This window comes from Peromyscus californicus, unplaced genomic scaffold (assembly GCF_007827085.1).
Source record: "Peromyscus californicus insignis strain IS unplaced genomic scaffold, ASM782708v3 Scaffold_23__1_contigs__length_62951481, whole genome shotgun sequence".
NCBI classification, from domain to species: Eukaryota; Metazoa; Chordata; class Mammalia; order Rodentia; family Cricetidae; genus Peromyscus; species Peromyscus californicus.
Genome location: NW_026294534.1, coordinates 60,242,617 through 60,260,775, shown reverse-complemented (window position 1 = coordinate 60,260,775; position 18,159 = coordinate 60,242,617). Strand labels below are relative to the sequence as shown.

The 18,159-nt window shown below is 52.0% G+C and overlaps 1 protein-coding gene across 2 annotated transcripts in view; it reads right to left on the bottom strand.

Moving 5' to 3' along the window:
- The window catches only part of Sin3b (SIN3 transcription regulator family member B), a 37,465-nt gene extending 20,230 nt beyond the window's left edge, over window positions 1-17,235 (bottom strand). For both annotated transcript variants that reach the window (XM_052752497.1, XM_052752498.1), the window contains exons 1-6: window positions 17,105-17,235; window positions 16,397-16,503; window positions 14,474-14,627; window positions 8,881-9,078; window positions 6,543-6,686; window positions 191-310 (exon numbers count right to left, since the gene is read on the bottom strand). In XM_052752497.1, the coding sequence (XP_052608457.1) occupies window positions 191-310; window positions 6,543-6,686; window positions 8,881-9,078; window positions 14,474-14,627; window positions 16,397-16,503; window positions 17,105-17,203 (822 nt within the window). In that variant the 5' untranslated portion in view covers window positions 17,204-17,235. The remainder of the gene's footprint in view (window positions 1-190; window positions 311-6,542; window positions 6,687-8,880; window positions 9,079-14,473; window positions 14,628-16,396; window positions 16,504-17,104) is intronic.
- Between the last annotated feature and the right edge of the window lie 924 nt (window positions 17,236-18,159).

The window sequence follows — 18,159 nt, the reverse complement described above, 5'->3', positions numbered from 1 at the left end:
CGCGCCACACCTTCCTTCCAACTCCCCTTCCTCCTTACAACCTTGGGTCAGGAGAGCAGGTGAATGGGCGCCAGGCCAGTAGATGTCCTTTTCTACAAGACTACAGTCTCTGGCCTCCAGATCCCCTGCTGCTTTGAGTCTCCATACCACTCCCGTCATGTGCAGCAAGAACCCACACATGGACAGTTACCTTAGCTGGAGCAGACACAGGGCGCAGGAGTGAGGGTCGAGAGCGCTTCTTACTGTGTTCCAGACTCTTCTCCTCGTTCTTCTGCACGTTGTTCATCTCACATGGCCCATTGCCTGTGAACTAAGGACACAAACACAGCAGGTGGTCAGACTGGAGAAAGGCAGATGGCCCATCTATGTATCCGTGCGCATGCAGTCAATTCTGGTTTGGCCTACATGTAGTCCTGGCAGGCATCGTCTGCCACAGGTCAGAACCTCTGCAGCAGTTCTATGTTCTGGGACAGGCAGAGACCAAACACACAGATGACTGGGTGAACGTTGGCACACAGCTGCAAGAAGGCTCCCTGTGGCCTCTCGAGCAAGGAGTCAGAGGTGGAGGAGCAAGACAACTGAGTATGTCCAGGTAGAGGGCCCTATTGCACAAGACAACTGAGTATGTCCAGGTAGAGGGCCCTATTGCACAAGACAACTGAGTATGTCCAGGTAGAGGGCCCTATTGCACACCTGACCACGGTGTCTACAGGAAACACAAAGCATTCTAGGCAGCGGGTAGGCAGCAGCAGCAGCACACAGCCCCATCAGCGAGAGGAAGTAGCTGATGTCATCCAGGTCACTGGGGGGCTTGGAGTCAGGTTTTGAACTGTCATGAATGACAGACCATGTCCAGGGAGTGCTCCTTACTCTGTGGTGTACTGCAGGGAAGGGGGTTGGAGCAAGTTTCAACCAACGGACAAGATGGGGATGCTACTCCTCCCAGAAGCTAGGAGAGGCCGACCCTCGAACACCTGAATCACTGTCAGCACTGCTACTCCCCATTCCACACCACCGTGGGACCTAGACATACACACCCCACAAAGGATGTGCCATCAGCCCAGACTGTGGGCAAAGTGAAGCCGTGGCGTACCCAGGCAGAACCAATGGCAGCAAAGTAGTATGGCCGCTTTGCTCAGTGCGGTTGCTATAACAGGAATGCACAACACACAGAGCCAAGAGAGGAACGAAGGGGAGACCCAGCAGGAAGTCATGTGCTACCGTTTCATTTGGGAAAAGTGCTAGACTGCACATACACGGCAAAACTCTGAAGAGACAATTGGAGGGATTTCTGGGAGAGAAATTCCTATTTGAGGTGAGAAAGTTTTTACGATAAAGGACTATCTACCCTTCAGCCACAGGTAAGGCACACCCCCTAAATCTAACAATCAGGCATTGTGGTACATGGTTGTCATCTTAGCCCTCAGGAGGGTGAGGCAGGAGAAGCACCAGTTAGAACCAGTGTGAGCTACATAGCCAGGCCCTGTCTCAAAATAGCTCAGTCAGTCCAAGATTGAAAACTGTTCTAGGAACCCCAAGTAAAGTGGTATTCCCAGGGAATTCTTCATTGGAATCCTTACAGATCCAAACTCCCAATTTTGAAGAGGCAGGTGGGGGCAAAATGTGCAGAGTGGCATGTGCCGTGAAGGGGTGACCTGATGCTTGCCAGTCTGGCTTCAGGGCACTCAGCACTGCTAGCCCTACCAGAGCCCACACTCTCCGCACTCTAGCTGTTAATGTTCTTTGCCTAGACAGACACATCAGGGCTGCTGCCCTACTACTCACATAGGGCCTATGGCCAACAGCCAGACATTCATTCTGTAAATGAGGTTTTATTGGTTTGCAGCCACCCCATTCATTCTGTGAAGTTTTTAATGACAGCCAAACCTATTCACTCTGTAAAGAGCCCACTTTGTAAATAAAGTTTTATTGACATACAGCCACACCCACTCACTCTGTGGTCGGATGAGGCCGCCTATTTTCAAGCTACCAGAGCAGGGCTGATTCTCTACACTGAGGCCAAGTGGCCAGTGCCAGGGATTGGACCAACTGGTGCTCAGCAGTCAGATTTAGTACGGATGACACGACAGTTTATCCTTGGCTGACAATGAACACTGTGAGGTCTGTAGCCTCACAGTACGAATCCAGCAGCTTATGAGATGGACAGAGTCCCTCTGCACAGGACAGCTCTCCTCGCTCGTGGTTGTGTTGGAGGCAGGGACACGGTGCCCCTCAATTCCGGCAGTGACTGAGGAGGAGGAGGGGCAGAGAACAGTGCTGGCCTCTCTTCTTGTTGTGTCTGCTGGTTCCGGAGCGGTTTCTTTTGTTTTTCAAGACAGGGTTTCTCTGTGTAGCCCTGGCTGTCCTGGAATTCATTCTGTAGACCAGGCTGGCCTTGAACTCAGAGATCCACCTGCCTCTGCCTCCCAAGCAGGAACTGTTTCTTTATTATATAATTGTTATTCTTGTTAAGTCCCAAAGAAACCCTGGATAAATGCCGAGGTGCTTGTTTAACACGTAAGAGCAGATGCTGGCCATCAGCTCTCAACACAGCCAATACCTGTACAGAGTCCTGGCTCCTCTCAGCACTTCTCACCCTAAGTACCCCTTTGGCCTCTGGGTTTCCAGGTCCTCTCCCTCTCTCTCTCCACCCTCCACAGCCATGTTCAGTCTGGATCGCTCCAGATGCCTCTGACTATGCTCTCCCTCATGTCTACAATAAATCTCCTCCTCCACCATACTTGGAAGTGATCATGTCCCCATTTTTTTTTCCCATTTCATCTGGTGAGACACACATGCATGCATATGTGCAGCACAGACCAAGAGAGAATCAGGAGTGGAGCCAGCCTGGAGCCAAGAGACTGCATGTCCAAAATGTCTTGAGTTTTAAAGCGATCAGGGCCCCTAGGAGAGAGAGATTTAGGGTAGAGGGTGGGGTGAGAAGTGCAGAGGAGAGCCAGGACTCTGTAACTGGTAGTATTGGCCATGCTTAGAGACTGGTGGCCAATGTCTGCTTCAATATGTTAAATAGGTACCTCAGTTAGCCATTTGTCCTGGGTTTGAGACCTAACAATTATCATTTTGTGCCTTACTATGTAAGCCCTTGGTGGCCTAGAACTCACAGATATCTACCTACCTGTGCCTTCAGAGTACAGGGATTAAGTAAACCATCAACCTGGCCCAGCAGACATGTTTGCTGTTTCTGGCTTTCCTGTGGGCTAGGATGGAACCATGGCCTCAGGCCAGCAGCTGGTTAAACTGGCTACTAAGCCCCTGTCTCACCACCAGCCCAGGGGGTCAGAGCTACACAGACAGCCCGCAAGACCTCAGGGCACCAGGTCCACCATTGCAGAAAGCAAGGGAGCTAGGAAGTAAGACTTACAGGGGCTATGAGACCCTCAACTCAGAACTCCCCTGGGCTTCAACTGACACCATCAATTCCATGCCATCAGGGGTAGCTCAGAGAAGGGCAGTGGAGGATGATGTAGGCTCCCAATTCCAAGGGGTGTTGAGCCACAGCCACGCTGTTCAGATGTAGCACCCAGATCTAAGGACAAGACCCAAATACCAGTTCCAACTTGAGTAGCAGTTGACAGGAAACTCATCCTAATATATAATCTGTGGCCATGCTTCAGGACCCTGGAGGTGATACCGCTCTCCTGCATACTATTATGGTCCCCAGAGGCAGTCAGGATTCTCCTGATAGGAATGGGGTACCATGGTATCCAGATGAAGTGTTCCCCCAAAGGCTCATGTACTGATGGCTTTGTGTGCTATTCCGGGAGGTCCTAGAAGCTAGGAAGTGGGGCCTGGCTAGAGGGAGGGTAAGGGGCCATCAGGCCCGCTGTCCACTGTGTCTGTGGAACTGCCTCTGCCACCAGTCCCCACCAGTCCCTCCGCCCTAGAGTCTCTCCTCACAGCAGGCTCAGCACCCAGGGAGGGAGGACAGCAGCAGAGACCTAGGGAACCATGAGCCAAGACGAAGCCTTCTTCCCTTAGGTTCTGCCCAGTGCCTGTCACAGTGACATTAGAACCAAAGTCAGGATTTTAAAGGGGGACCCTCTCAAGAAATTCTAAACTTCAGAAAAACAGGCAGAAGAGGACTCAAGACAGCAGAGGTGAGCAAGGGCCCCAGTCTCCCTCCAGGCACATTCAAGAGCCTCTGTAGGTCTGTGCAGCTCTGGGGACATGGAGTAGGGGAGTGCTGCTCACCCCATGTGGACATTCAGTGAGGCAATGACAGGGACATGCCCCCCCCCCCCCCCAGTTTGTTCCAGGAGCTGGCAATGCACTTATGACCTGAAGTGAGCCAGCAGCTCATGGTCTCACCTGAGAGAACAGATGTCAGAGCTCTGAGGAGGAAGCAAGGCCCGAGGGCAATGTACAGCATGGCTCTACCTGAGGCTGGAAGGCACAGTGGCTCCCACGGCTCTGCCATCATCTAGGCCCTGGAGGGCAACCAGATACCAGGAAGCAGTGTCTGTCATCAAGACACAGCCCTAGGCTGATACTCTGTGTCCAGGACATGGTGACAAACCCAGTGGCCACTGGCCATAGGCCTGGGTAAGGGAAGCCCAGGAAACCATGGCAACACCAGGATGCAAACCCTTGACTAGACCGAAAACGAGGCCAATGTCAACATGGCTCAGTGGGTAACTGCTTGGACCTGAGTGTGATCCCGAGACATACAGGATGCAAGGGGAAAACTTACTACTCCAAGTTGTCCTCTGACTCCCACACCAGCTGTGGCATGCACACACACAAATATGTAATGGTTAAAAAAAAAATGACCCAGGAGTAGTAAGTGACCCATGACAGTGATTGCAGAACTCAGGAGCCTAGGCAGGAGGGTCATGTGATGAATGAAGACAAGTCTGCACTACACTAAGACCCAGTCTCAAAGAGAAAACAAAGAAACCATACTCAACATCAGGGGTCTCGAAAGCTGGAGCAGTTCTGACAAGGAAGAAGGAGGTGGAGGGCGCGGGCTTCCTGCTCTTGAACCCCCTTCAAAGGCTGGAGTGCCAATGCCAGGCTAGCCTGAGAACATACAGACCAACAGATGGCAACCCAGTTGTCACAAGCACCCACATATATGGTGACATTGTCAACATGGTGCCAAGCATGGCAGCCCTTCTACAGCTGTGCTGGACAAGGAGATCTGAAACTGGACCCACCTCACGCCCCACATACAAAATGCAGCTCAAGTTTAAAACTGTAAGAAAACAGGGGGAACCTCATGACCTCAACTGTGCAATAGCTTCTAAAGCTTAATACTAAGAGTGATGTGAAAAAAAATTAAAAGACTTTGTGTGTCAAAAACATGACCAAGCAGAGAAAAGATGACAGGAGACAGAGGTGTGAATCTGCAGATCAAACATCTAGGAAGCTCGTGGGTGCACAACAAGGACTCACTCAGCTGCGGCTGCAGACAGACGGCTCAGCGGCTACAGCACCAAGCATTGGCTGCTCTTACAGAGGACCTGGGTTCAGGTCCCACCACCCACATGGCAGCTCACAACCACCTGTTACTCCAGTTCCAGGGGATCTGATGCCCTCTTCTGGCCTCCATGGGCACCTGCATCTGTGTGATGCACATAAACTCACACAGACAAAACATGTACATACATAAAGAGCAATGAATTAACACATCTTAACAGCCAGTACACAGACATACAGTGGGGGATGCAGTCACAGGCAAGACACATCCCACCCGACAGTTGTCCAACAGTTAAAAAACAAAGTGGACATGGGGAAACAAAGCCACTGATGTGGAAAACACTTTCTAAGTTCTTCAGAAAGTTCAATGAAACTGCCATGTGATCTGGGAAGCCCATGGAGGCGCAAGGCCAGAGCTGCCATCACTCATCCGAACATCATGGTGGCATTACTCCCAACAGCATCAAGGCAAACCACCCCATGTCCACAACATGAGGATGAAATGGACAAGCCCACCCTCAGGAACATGGTAACTCAGCCATCACCAAGCAGGAGGGAACACTAACAAAGGCTAAATGCAGACCAATCTCAAAAGACATGACACTGTCACAAGGCCTCAGACCAGTGACCAATATCCAGAGCAGGCAAATCCAGATAGGAAGCAGATCGGAGGCTGGGGGATCGATGGGGTGACCTCAAATTCAGAGACTGCCTGCCTTTGCCTCTGAGTGCTGGGATTAAAAGCATATGCCGCCACACCTAGCTCAGGATTATATACTTTAAAGAGAATTTTATGGTTCATGAATTTCATCTCTACTTTTCAAAAGACTAGCATGCATAAGAAAAAGAGGAGGCGGCAGCGGAGGCACCTTGGCAGGCCTCAGGCCACAGCTACGGAAGAAATCCAAGTGCGTCTGGTCCTGGGCCAAAGCCCTCCTCAATTACTTCTGCAAGTCTGGGACCACAGTCCTCACACTGGCTCCATCTCCATGTGAAATGTTCCTCCTCCCCCACAGTACTGCAGCCACAGTGTATAAGACACGATGTCAGACTCCAGCTCCCCATGCATCTTGTGGGCAGGATCCTGGGCACTTGGCACTCACCAGGGACCGCTTTGCCTCAGGCAGGAACTGTCCGAACTCTGACAGCAGGTCCTCCTGACCACGGAAGAGATTGGCCACCTCTGTGAAGACCTCCTCCTCGGACATGCCACGGAATGGACGACCCTTAGTGTGCAGCTGTTCCTTCTGCAAGTGGTTAGAACAAAGGAGGCTGAGGCAGGGCACCAGTGTAGGCGTGGGCAGCTGTGTAGACATCAGCTCTGTGTCTACACTGCCAGGGTATTCTTCTCTCAGTGGCCTGAGCCCTTCCGTCCTGGAAGGGGAGGTTATGAGGGCCGCGGGGCAATGGAAGAGTAGGCACCAAGTAAGAGGGAAATTTGGTGCCCTTCAAAAGAGGGAGTCAGGCCTGCTGGATCAGGGGACGGGTGAGTAGCAAAGAGGGGGTTCCTGGAGGTCACTGGACTGAGGAAGAGCTGAGGTGAGGGAGAGCTGAGGGAGGCAGGAAGGCAGGCAGGCCTGGAGCTGAAGGCAAAAGCACTGACCGAGAATGGCGGTGGAGATGTAGAATCCAGGTGACCTTTCATTACTGGAAACTGAGGCAGGTGGTTTGCCAGTTTCAGGCCAGGTTGAGATACTGGGTTTTTTTTGTTTGTTTGGATTTTTGAGACAGGGTTTCTTTGTATAGCTCTAGCTACCCTGGAACTCTCTTTGTAGACCAGGCTGGCCTCAAACTCACAGAGATCCACCTGCCTCTGCCTCCCAAGTGCTGGGACTAAAGGTGTGCACCACCACACCTGGCTGAGATACTGTTCTGGAAGGAAGGAAGGAAGGAAGGAAGGAAGGAAGGAAGGAAGGAAGGAAGGAAGGAAGGAAAAAAGGAAAAGAACTTTAGCTAGAAATATGCTACCTTATACTCAATGTCATGGTTCAGAACACAGTGCTGGGCCCACAACATGACAGCAGACACTGTAGCTCACTGCCCACTTCAGGAAGGGAAGTTGTTTTGTTTGGGTTTTTGGTTTTCTGCATAGTGCTAGGAATAAACTCAAGAAGTCCTTGAGTGGCACCATCAGACCCCAAGCAAAGTAGTTAAGTCTTGGCACCTACAGATCCTATAAGGAGAAACAACCCTGAGCCCCTGATGTTCTGGACTCGGGTCAGACTCCCCGCCTGTAAGAGAAGAGAACAGTGGCCCAACTGCTCTTGTTGGTTTTGAGGATCTCACAGTGGCTCAGGAGGTTCATGGAGCAGTCCAGGCTGCCCTTGGACTTACAGCAATCCACCTGCCTCAGCCTTCTGAATTCTGGGATGAAAGTGTGTACCACTACATCTGGCTTCAAACCACTGTTTAAAAAACACAACTTAGGGACAGGCAAGACGGCTCAGCAGGCAGGTGTGGTATCCCTGATAAGACAACAAACTGGAAAGAGTGACAAGTGAGCATGGCCACCTCTCTTGCCAAGATAAGCAGACAAAGCTGAGGTTCTAAACAGAGGCTGATCTCACAGCAGAAATTGATGGAGTGTACATGCTGTGGCTGGCACTCTGGGCATGTCCTCTGCTGCCACCAAGCTTCCTTAGACTAGTACATAGGCCTCTGCAGGGTCACCACACAGGATAGCTAAGGGGTCACTTGTGTCTGTTTGTGTTAGGTAACACTGTTGTCTGGGGGCTAACTGTACCCAGCTGGCTGGTGTGCCCCCAAGAACGCAAAACTACACCAGCGCCCAACTACGTCCGCCCTAGAGGCGCTGCTATGCTGGAAGCCACAATGTCACTGCCTGAGGTTTCCACATCTCCATAACTCAAGCTGCTTCTCCATCACACACTGATGAAGCTCGTGCTATCAAATGGGGACTATCATTGGGGTTCTCCAAGTTCATGGAGAGCCTAGGTTAGTTCTGATAGTGACATGTATGCTGAAGAATCTTATTTATCTGGGCAACTTTGTGTTGTGTAGAGTTGGGGACATAGCCTGCCATATTTTAAGTGTTACTGTTGAGCTGGATCAGAAAGTTTCCTTTGTAAGAATCAGGGCTGTGCACTTCGACCCCTGGACCTTCGTACAGGCTGTCCCCAGCCTTCTTTCTCCCTGCTACTGTACCAAGGGTTGGCAGTAGCTGGCTTACACACCTCTCAACACACACCCGCCCCTTTTCCATCCCAACCTACTTCTGACTCCCTCAGAACTAGACTGAACAGGGGTGTGTGTATGTGTGTGTCCTAACTGAGGAAAGCTACCTAGAGTCTCTGGCAGGAGTGTGACTTGCAGCAAATGTCTGGCCAGCTTGTGAGGCCCTGGTCTTCACTCTTAGCTCCTAAATGCCAGACAATACCAGGTGAAGCCAGGCCCCAGGTGCTATGGGGGGCTGGGCCTTACCTGGTAGGTGTGAAGGATCTCTAGGAAGGACCTGTAGATCTCAGGGTGGTCCAGAAAGCGGGTCTTGATCTTGTTCACATAGCTGATAGCGTTGTTGAACTCCACAGAGTCCGACTCCAGGGGCGCCTGGCCTCTGTCCTCCTTGTAGGACATCTGCTTGAAGTCCTCGCCACAGTCACCATGGCTGTGGGAGTTCTCCTGCAGAACACAGGCAGTGAGTGGCAGGGATGGTCAGGGACGGTGAACTGTCACTGCATGCTGACAAGCATTGCTTCTGCAACACCCTGAGGAGCCACAGGAACAAAGTACTTCCTCCCTCTGGAGTCTGCCCAGGTCTCCAGGTCTCCTGTGCCTGGAACTGCAGTTTCAAACAAGGCCCATTCCTGTACTCCAAAGATTGGCTCTCCCTATGCAGCCTGGCTTCAACTCTGCCCAACCTCCTGCCTCAGCCTCCCCAGAGCTGGGATAGAGGTTTGCTTTCTACTCTTAAGAGATCCGCACACAGGGGAAAAGTCACAAATCCTGGAAGCTGAACCTTGTTGGAGCTATGTGTGGGGCTATGTGTGATGTCCCCATCTTAGCAAGACTATTCTCAAGTGGAATAGCGGTGGCTGGCTTCGAGGGACCATCACAGTGCCTGTACATCTAGCCACAGCTGGCTCAGGGGATTCTTACAACAGGGCCTCTGAGTGCTAAGCCCCAGGACAACTCAAGTGATAGACATCAGTCACCAGGGCCAAACAATGAAAAGCATCTTACCTGTGCCTATTTTTCTCCAGCTATAAACAGAAACATGTATTTCTCATCTCTATGGAATCCTGCTTTGCAAGAACTAGCATCCTGGTGTTTGGTTTTCTGGCAGTTCTAGGGGTGGAACCTGAGGCCTTAAGTCCAGGCGGGTACTTGACTGGAGCTGTAGTCAGAGTTTCCAGGAACCATCCTACCCTTCTGCATTGGTCACTGTCACTACAATTCAGCCCGAGATTCTAGTTGGATACCATGCTCACCACGACTTTCCAGAACCTTCTGTAGTGACTCTAAACACCTTTCCTGTTTTCCCCAGCAGCTCTGCCCTCCTCTGGGCAGGAGGCACACACATGGCACCTGAATGGTTTCTGAACAGATCATTTTCCTCAAGAGGCTGGAGGTGCCAGCAGCAAGAGATTTGGGTTCCTGAGCAAAGGGTTGTGCTGCACCCTCAACACTTCTTAAAAGAATGCCAGTACTCAGGAGGCAGAGGCAGGCAGATCTCTGTGAGTATGAGGCCAGCCTGGTCTACAGAGTGAGTTCCAGGACAGCCAGGGCTACACAGAGAAACCCTGCCTGGAAAAAACAAAGAATGCCAGCCAAACTGAATTAGTGCCCACCCAAATGGCCTCATCTGGTCCATGTTTACTCAGTCAAGGCCCCATCTCCAAATAGTAGCCCCTTAGTATCCAAGTGGGACAGGTTCCAGGACTCTCCTCCACAGATTTCCAATGCAGCTGAGCATCACACAGATGTGCACAGCCCCCACAAGCACTCACCATCTCCAGGCACTTACAACACCAGGCACACTGTCAACAGTCCACCCCTTGTGGACTAGGGAATGACAATCACATTCAACCCAAGCATAGGCTGGGGTGTGGCTCAGATACAGAGCATGTATGGCGTGCAAGCGTGCGTGCGTGCGCGCGCGCGCACACACACACACACCCTCAGCCTGGGCAAGGACCAGGTTCCATCCCCACCACAAGTTAGTATGCTCAGCACACATGTATGTTCTCTGAAATGTCCAAATGTGGTGAATCTGCAGGTGCAGAACTCAAGGATCAGAGGCCAACTAGTGGTGTTCTCAGGTACTAACTAGGGCTGAACTTCAACAGACAAGCAGGAGACACAACTAGGCTGGTGACGACAGACGAAAGTGCTCAAAGCCAAAGCTGAGGACACAGACACCAACTGCAAATGTGAGCCAAGGCTCTCAGGAACCCACCTGCCCACCTTCAAGGTCTCAGGGGCCTGGGTTTGCCCTTGGCAAGACTTGGGTCTCCCCAGCCATTTACGGACATGCTCCAGCACTGTATGGTTCCTCTGGTCCCCTGAATAAGCCAATACGGCATGACAGAGAGCCAGCTCTCTGGCTGGGGACTCTGCAGAAGGCACTAGACGGTGAGTGAGAACAGTTACTATGGCAACAGCCTTCAGCTCCTCAATAATCCAACAGAGAATTTCCCTACAGCCCAGCAATTGCAATCCCACAAAGCAGATCTACAAAACCAGAAAGACTCACACACCAACATTCAATGACACACACCAACATTCAATGACGCACAATTCACGAAAGTCAACAAAAAGTAGAAACAACTCATTCACCAGATGAATGAACAAAACATGGTCTATCCAGTGGAACATTACTCAGCCAAGAAAAACAAACAAACAGACAAACAACACTGGCACATACTATGATGTGAGTGACTGACACAAGGCAGACACAAAAAGGCTACCACATATAATTACATTTATGTCAAATGCCCACAACAGGTCATGTACAGAAAGCAGATGAATGGTTAGTAGGACCTGTTTCTGGGGTGATAGAATGTTCTGGAATTAGTGGTTAGGATTGTACAGCTGTAATACAATTTTCTAATGTAACCTTTGGAAAAAAAAAAAAAAAAACACTACAGAGCCTACACACCGCAGCAGACAGGCCCTGCTGGGGACTTCCTACAACCGCCCCATTCTCTCTCTTTCCCTGCTTGCACTTAGGACCCTCTTCCCCTTGGGGTGAATGTTAAGACAGCTGGTACTCACACTGTGCCCCACATCTGCCCAAGAACCACGTGGCTCTCCTGGATGTTCAGGAGCCTAAATGAGCAAGTCATCAGCCCAAGCTGCCAGGGCCTGTGGCCTCTGCCTCGGAACCAACCTCCACCTCACCGTGGGAAGGGCCAGGCTGGGTCATACACAATTTACCTCACTGACCTACTCCTGGATCCTGGCCTCCAAGGTATGGGTCCTCTCCAATCTCTTGGGCCTCTGGACTCACCTGGTTGATCCTGACCCAGCAGCAGGAGTCTTCCTAGACATTCCATGTCCTGCAAGCCTACCTCTTGGCTCCCCTCCAGCCGGGTTCTACTTCACAAACAACCCTCCTAATGACCCATTGCCCCAAGGGCCTTCCTCCTCCCTACTTGGACCCACCCCTCACAAAGTCCCTGCTATCAACTGTCTCTCATTGAGAGTCCCACACCCCAAATTACACTGAGGGCCCAGCTCCAAGGAAGGGGTAGTTCAGAAATAATCAGACATACCTAGCCTCTCCAAACACGGTGGCAAAGGGCCTCCTGCCGGTCCCCTCAAAGAGGACCTAGGGAGCTATGTGTCCTGTCCTCACCTGTCCACTGACATGTGGTTGCCCATTCCTCCCTTGACACAGCTCAGTGACAGAGAAGCAATTAGGGAGGGCCCATGTAAGGGTTCTGTCTCCTCTGAAGAGCTTGGTCAGGACGCACAAACACAGGAACACACACTTCTCACAGCTGTGAGGGCCAGTGGGGGCTGAGGCAACATCTCCCAAGAAGCTTACTCAGGGAGAGGCAACAGCAGATCACTGTTTTCCAAGCCTCCTGTTTGTGGCGTGGCCTGGCTATCTATCCCCTCCCTTCACAGAGGCAGTTAAGCAAGAGTCTTACTCTGTAGCCCAGGCTGGCTTTGAACTCACAGCAAATCTTCTGGCTCCTGAGTGCTGGAAGGACACCCCGAATCTAAGTACTCAGCCCTGCTTGCCCCTCAAGCCCTGTTGTCAATAGGGGCCCTGGTGCTCTCCCTGGCACTTTCAGCTGCTACAGGAAGGGCACTGGTGTCCCTGCATTGGGAGGGGAGAGGCCCTGGGTGCTACACCACATGCCAGAGTGCCAAACTCCTCACAAGAAGGAATGCGGCCCAGGAATCCCACCACAGGAACCCCAATAGGTGGGGACTCCCTCAGCACCTTTCTCAGCACAGAAGGGGACAGTACTCGTCTGTGGTTGCCAGACCAAACTAATGAAACGGAAAAGGGAAAGCACAGCACAACAAAACAAAACACTGCATTTCAAAACAGTGAAATTAGGATGCAGAGGCAGCAGGTGCCTATCATTTCAGCCCTCTGGAAGCTGAAGCAGGGGAATGTCAAGTCCCAGGGCCAGCCTGGGCTACAGAGACCATGTCTCTAGTAAGGAAAACAGCAAAGACAGAAAACTGAGAGGATTGAAATCAGCAGGTGCTGACGTGTAGGAACCTGTAAGCTCTCCTGCTGTGATGGTATCTCAAAGGCTCCAGGAATCCTGAAGGAGATCTCCTGTGAACCTTCAGAAAGCAGGAAACACCTGGATCAGAATCAGGGCTGAGCACTAACAGGCCACCACTGTCACCGAGACCAAGGGGCTCCAGAGTACCCTGAGGGAATGTGACTCAAGACTGGCAGAGGTACCCTGCTCATGGGTCTAAGACCGTCTTTGTCATCCTTTCTATAAGTCACTGTGGCCCCTTGGTCACCTAAGCTGCCTACAAGGGAAACAAAACTGCTGTTGGCTTCACGATCTGTCCAGAGCCCCATACGACGCATAGGGGACACCCTAGCCCCGTGACTCACTCTGCTCCCTGCAGCTTTCTAGGGAGTGGCACTGACATTCAGACAACATACACACTCCAGGAACTGTTCCTGGCTCTCCACAAAGCTCACACTGCTTCACAGCTCAGCCACACAAGTTCCAGCAGTTATTCCTGCTACAGCTTTTGTGGCCATGGGGCCTGGATTCCAGGTACAGGTGGGAAATGAGAACCCTTGAGAACTCAGTAGCATGTGCTTCTAAGGTCCCTCTGAAAACTAGCCAGGGCTTCTGGGCTTCAGGAGGCTGATGGGCAGGACCAGCAGAACTTACATAGGAGCCACTCAGAGACCTGCCAGGGCCACACCGCCTTACCAGAGTCCCTCTCCAACTTCACTGAAAGCCTGTTGTGGTGGCAAACATCTGTCATCCTAGCATTTGGAGGGCTGAGGCACAATGATGAATTTCAGACCTGTCAGTGGCGGAGTGGGGGAATCACAGACAGAGGCTGCAGAGCCCAAGCCTGGGCTGAGGAGGGAACCTATGGCAATTCCATGAAGTGACAGAAAACAAAATTATTCCCATGCACACAGCTGAACCACTTGGGTTTTATTGGTGACCTGAATAAAAGCCATCAGATCCCACTGTATACTTTGGCCAGATAGACTTATTGAGAAAGCCCTGAAGCCAGACCTCAGCAAACCAGTGATAGAGTGACTCTGAACATAAAATTCTCCTTGACTCCATCACCACCCCCATATACCCACCCTAAAGTGCTGGGGACGGAACCCAGGGCTCTGTCCATGCCAAGAGTTCTCCCCCACACTGAACCACATCCCCAGCCACTACACTCACTTGGGGATGCAGAGGCTGCCTCTGTGTTTCTAACTTAACTTGGACTAGAAGCAATTAGAGAACCTAGAACAGGCTGTACAAAGGCTTCCAGCAACATCACAACATGCGTGGCTGTGCTCCCTGTGGGGATGACTCTCGAGGTCCACATCAAGTCAAATAAAGCCTACCTGGCTGGTCAAAGGTGACTGGATGTTCAACTTGCCGTTCTTGGGAATGTCTATGCGGTACCCGAGCGGGAGGAAAGCATTAAACCCCACAATGAGGTCAGGGTGCTCATGGAAGAGCTGGGACACGCGCCTGATCACTCCAGGGGTGTCGATGCTGGAAAAAAGAATGCAAGTGAGCAGGAGTCCTGGAAGCAAACCTGAAAAACCCACTCTCAAACGCCCACAAGGTCACCACAGCCAGGCTAAAGAGAGGACAAAGACTCCTAAAACGGGTCCCACCGTGTTCTTGATTTGTGTGTGCCGTCGTTCCCCACCCCCACAGCTCCACCCCCATTTGAGACAGGGTTTCTCTGTGTAGCCCTAGCTGTCTTGGAACTTTCTAAGACCAGGCTGCCAAGAACAAGAGATATGCCTGCCTCTGCTGGGCTAAAGGCATGCACCACCATATCCCACTTTAAAAAAAAAAAAAAGGAACCACAATGTGAGACCATCTGTGACTCCTAAGCCACCCGAGCTCCTGGGCCCAGTTCTGAAAATGTCTGAGAATCAACAGAACGCCACAGTTCTCCAAGTAATGTGAGATATCTCCTAATAGTTTAAAAATCAGGGAAGAGCCAGGCGGTGGTGGCGCACACCTTTAATCCCAGCACTCGGGAGGCAGAGGCAGGTGAATCTTTGTGAGTTCGAGGCCAGCCTGGTCTACAGAGCGAGATCCAGGAAAAGGCGCAAAGCTACACAGAGAAACCCTGTCTCAAAAAACCAAAAAATCAGGGAAGAGTGAGGATACATCTTGGGGTTTTGCTTGTTTTCAAGACGGTTTCTCTGTGTAGCCCCAGCTATCCTGGAATTCTTTATAGACCAGGCTGACCTCGAACTCCAGAGATCCGTCTGCCTCTGCCTTCTGAGTGCTGGGAGTAAAGGCGTGTGCCACCACTACCCAGCCATTTTGACTTTTTTTAACTGAAGAAGGCGAAGTGCTAACACCTCAAAAGCTAGGGGACTGGAAAGATGGGGAGACACAGGGAGGGTCATCTTCTGGCCTCAGTATCCTGAATATCCAGAAAACCAGCCTAGGCCTTTCACACTCCCTGAGAGCAGACAATGGCAGAGCAGTACCAAGACACGCAGGAAGCTGACTGACAGTCTGAGTTCTAGTTCCACTCACCTGTTACTAGGGTGAGTCCCTTACCTAAACCAAGCCATCCCTCCTAGAAAGTTCTAAAAGACACAGGCATAACTCAGAGACACCCCACTACACCTAATTGTTGTGCCTACAACAGTTCCTGTGTTTTATGTTCCTTAAATCCATCTAGGTGCCAAATTAGGAGAAGCATCTTGTGAACAAGATTTAAGAAAAAATGGTGCACACACATACATAAACACCCCCAACCATAAGTAACATTTTCTTGAAGTACTTACCAAAAACTTCCCCAAAAACTAACACTCAAAATTTGTACCTCCAACCTTCCATAAACAAAACTCTTTAAACATTTCAAAATTACTAAGTGTAAGTTTACTTTTTGCATGTGGGCATGTATCAGCTCAAGTGTAGGTCAGATGACCACTTGCACAAATCAGTTCTCTCCTACCATGAGGGTTCTGGGGCTGGAACGCAGGTGGTCAGGCTTGGAGGTAGGCAACTTTACCCTCTAAGCCCTCTCACTGACTTCTGAAACACTTGAAATAGACTGCCCTCTGTCCAGGCCCGGATCTCTCCCATTCCCCAATTTCTGCCCTCCTACCAGGAATCCCCATCAACTCTTCAGTTACCTCATCCTGTGACTGTTTAGGATGCTTCCCGGCCCACCAAACCTATATGCAAGGTCACCAGCCTAAGGGCCGAGGTGTAGTTGGAATGGGGGGGGGGGGGGGGAGTGTTCATCCAGCCTACTGCCCCCGGGTGCAGAAGGCCCTGCAGGTTACCTCTGGCTTTTGAACTCCTTCATGATCTCCAGGAAGCCATTGTAGGTGGCAGGGTCGCTGCCAAAGCGGATCTTCACCTGGTCGAGGTAGGTGAGAGCGTCCTCCACCTGCAAAGAAGAACGAGACGGCTGCGGGTGGGCAGGGGTCGCGTAATGCTGAGACCGTGGGATGGAAGGCCAGGGACAGAGAAGGGGTGGCGCGGGGCTGTATAGGGCCTCGAGGGTAACTGCGGGGTTCCGGGGAGGGCCGACGAAGAATACCGAGGGCCAGCGGCCAGTCCCGAGGGGCCTCGGAGGCCCGAGGAGTTCCGGGTTGAACCGAGGACCGGCGGGGAGGACCGAAGGGTCTCGGGGACGCGGCGAAGTCCCCTGGAAAACCGAGGGGCGGCGAGAATAACTAAGGGCCACCGAGAAGGACCGGGGGATTCCGGAGCGCACCGCGGGGTCCCGGGGATGACAGGGGTCGCGGAAATGACTGAGGGATGTCGAGAGAACCGCGGCATCTCCAGAAGGATGGAGTTGTGGCGAGAAGGAATGAGGCGTTAGGGGGAAACCGAGGGGCCGCCGGGATGACCGAAGGATTCGGGGGAAGGGGTGTGAGGTCCCCGGGCCCCGGCTGCGCAGGGAGGAGGCCGAGGCGGGGCCGCACGGCGGGGCGCCGGCCTTCGGGGCTTCGGGTCCCCAGGAGGAGGCTAGGGGCGTCACTCACGTGCACCGGCAGCTTCTCGTGGCCTCCGGAGCCCGAACGACCCCAGCGGGAGCCACCAAATCCCCGGCCCGCGGAGCCTCCGCCGCCTGCGTGCGCCATGTTGGAAGTCAGAGCCGCGACTGCCCCGCCTCCGCCTGAGCCCAAGTCGCGCTTGCGCGGGCCCCGCCCCTAGAGGGTGGAGACTCGTGACGTCGTAGATGGGCGTGTTGGCACGAGGAACTCGCAGGAGGGGCGGGGCTGCCCGAGGGGAGCGGGGCGGGCCGTTCTAAACGCGTCTCCCTTAGGGCTCTGTGGCGACCCGGAAACCCAAAGAATTTTTGCTTTATTTTGTTGAGGGGTGGGGGTGGGGAAAGTAATTTTTTTTTTTTTTTTAGCAAAGTTGGAAAACATTTCAAAACGCATTAATTTTATAAAATTCACATATCGTTGTTCAGGCTCGCTTGTCATCTCAGTACCAGGAAGGCTGAGGCTGGAGAATCACTTGAGAGTTCCAACCCAGACTGGGCTACATAGTTAAGACCATGTCTTAAAAGAAATTGACATTTAGATGTTGACATCATCTCAAAAACAGAGACCGTGATAGAACGAAAACAAGTCCACATACCTGTTGACCTGAAGAGATATTTGTAAGGATCTGGTTCTTCTTGGAAAAAGTTTCTGGACTCCTATTCTGTGGGGTTGATGTGGCAGTGGGCTGTGAGTGAGCAGCACCCATTCTAAAGCCACGTGGGCTGAGTTCTTGCACTAGTGTGTGCCTGTGAGTGAGTGTGTGTGTGTGTGTAGGTAAGCTCGCTCCTGTATGTGCATACGGAGACCAGAGTTGGACATTGGTGTCGCCACTGGACAGGGTAGCCAGTGATCCCCGTCTCCAGAGCTGCATCGCTGGGCCAGAGCCAGCCAGTGTGGATCCTAGCAAGCCCCTTTCCCACTAAATCACCTCTCCAGTCCCATTTTCTTGATCCCATTCACAGCCTGGTTGGAGCCTGAACCATGCCACCGCTGCTTCCAAACTTATTTTTTATTTTTGTCGAGCAGGGGCTGGCGCCCAGGGCTTT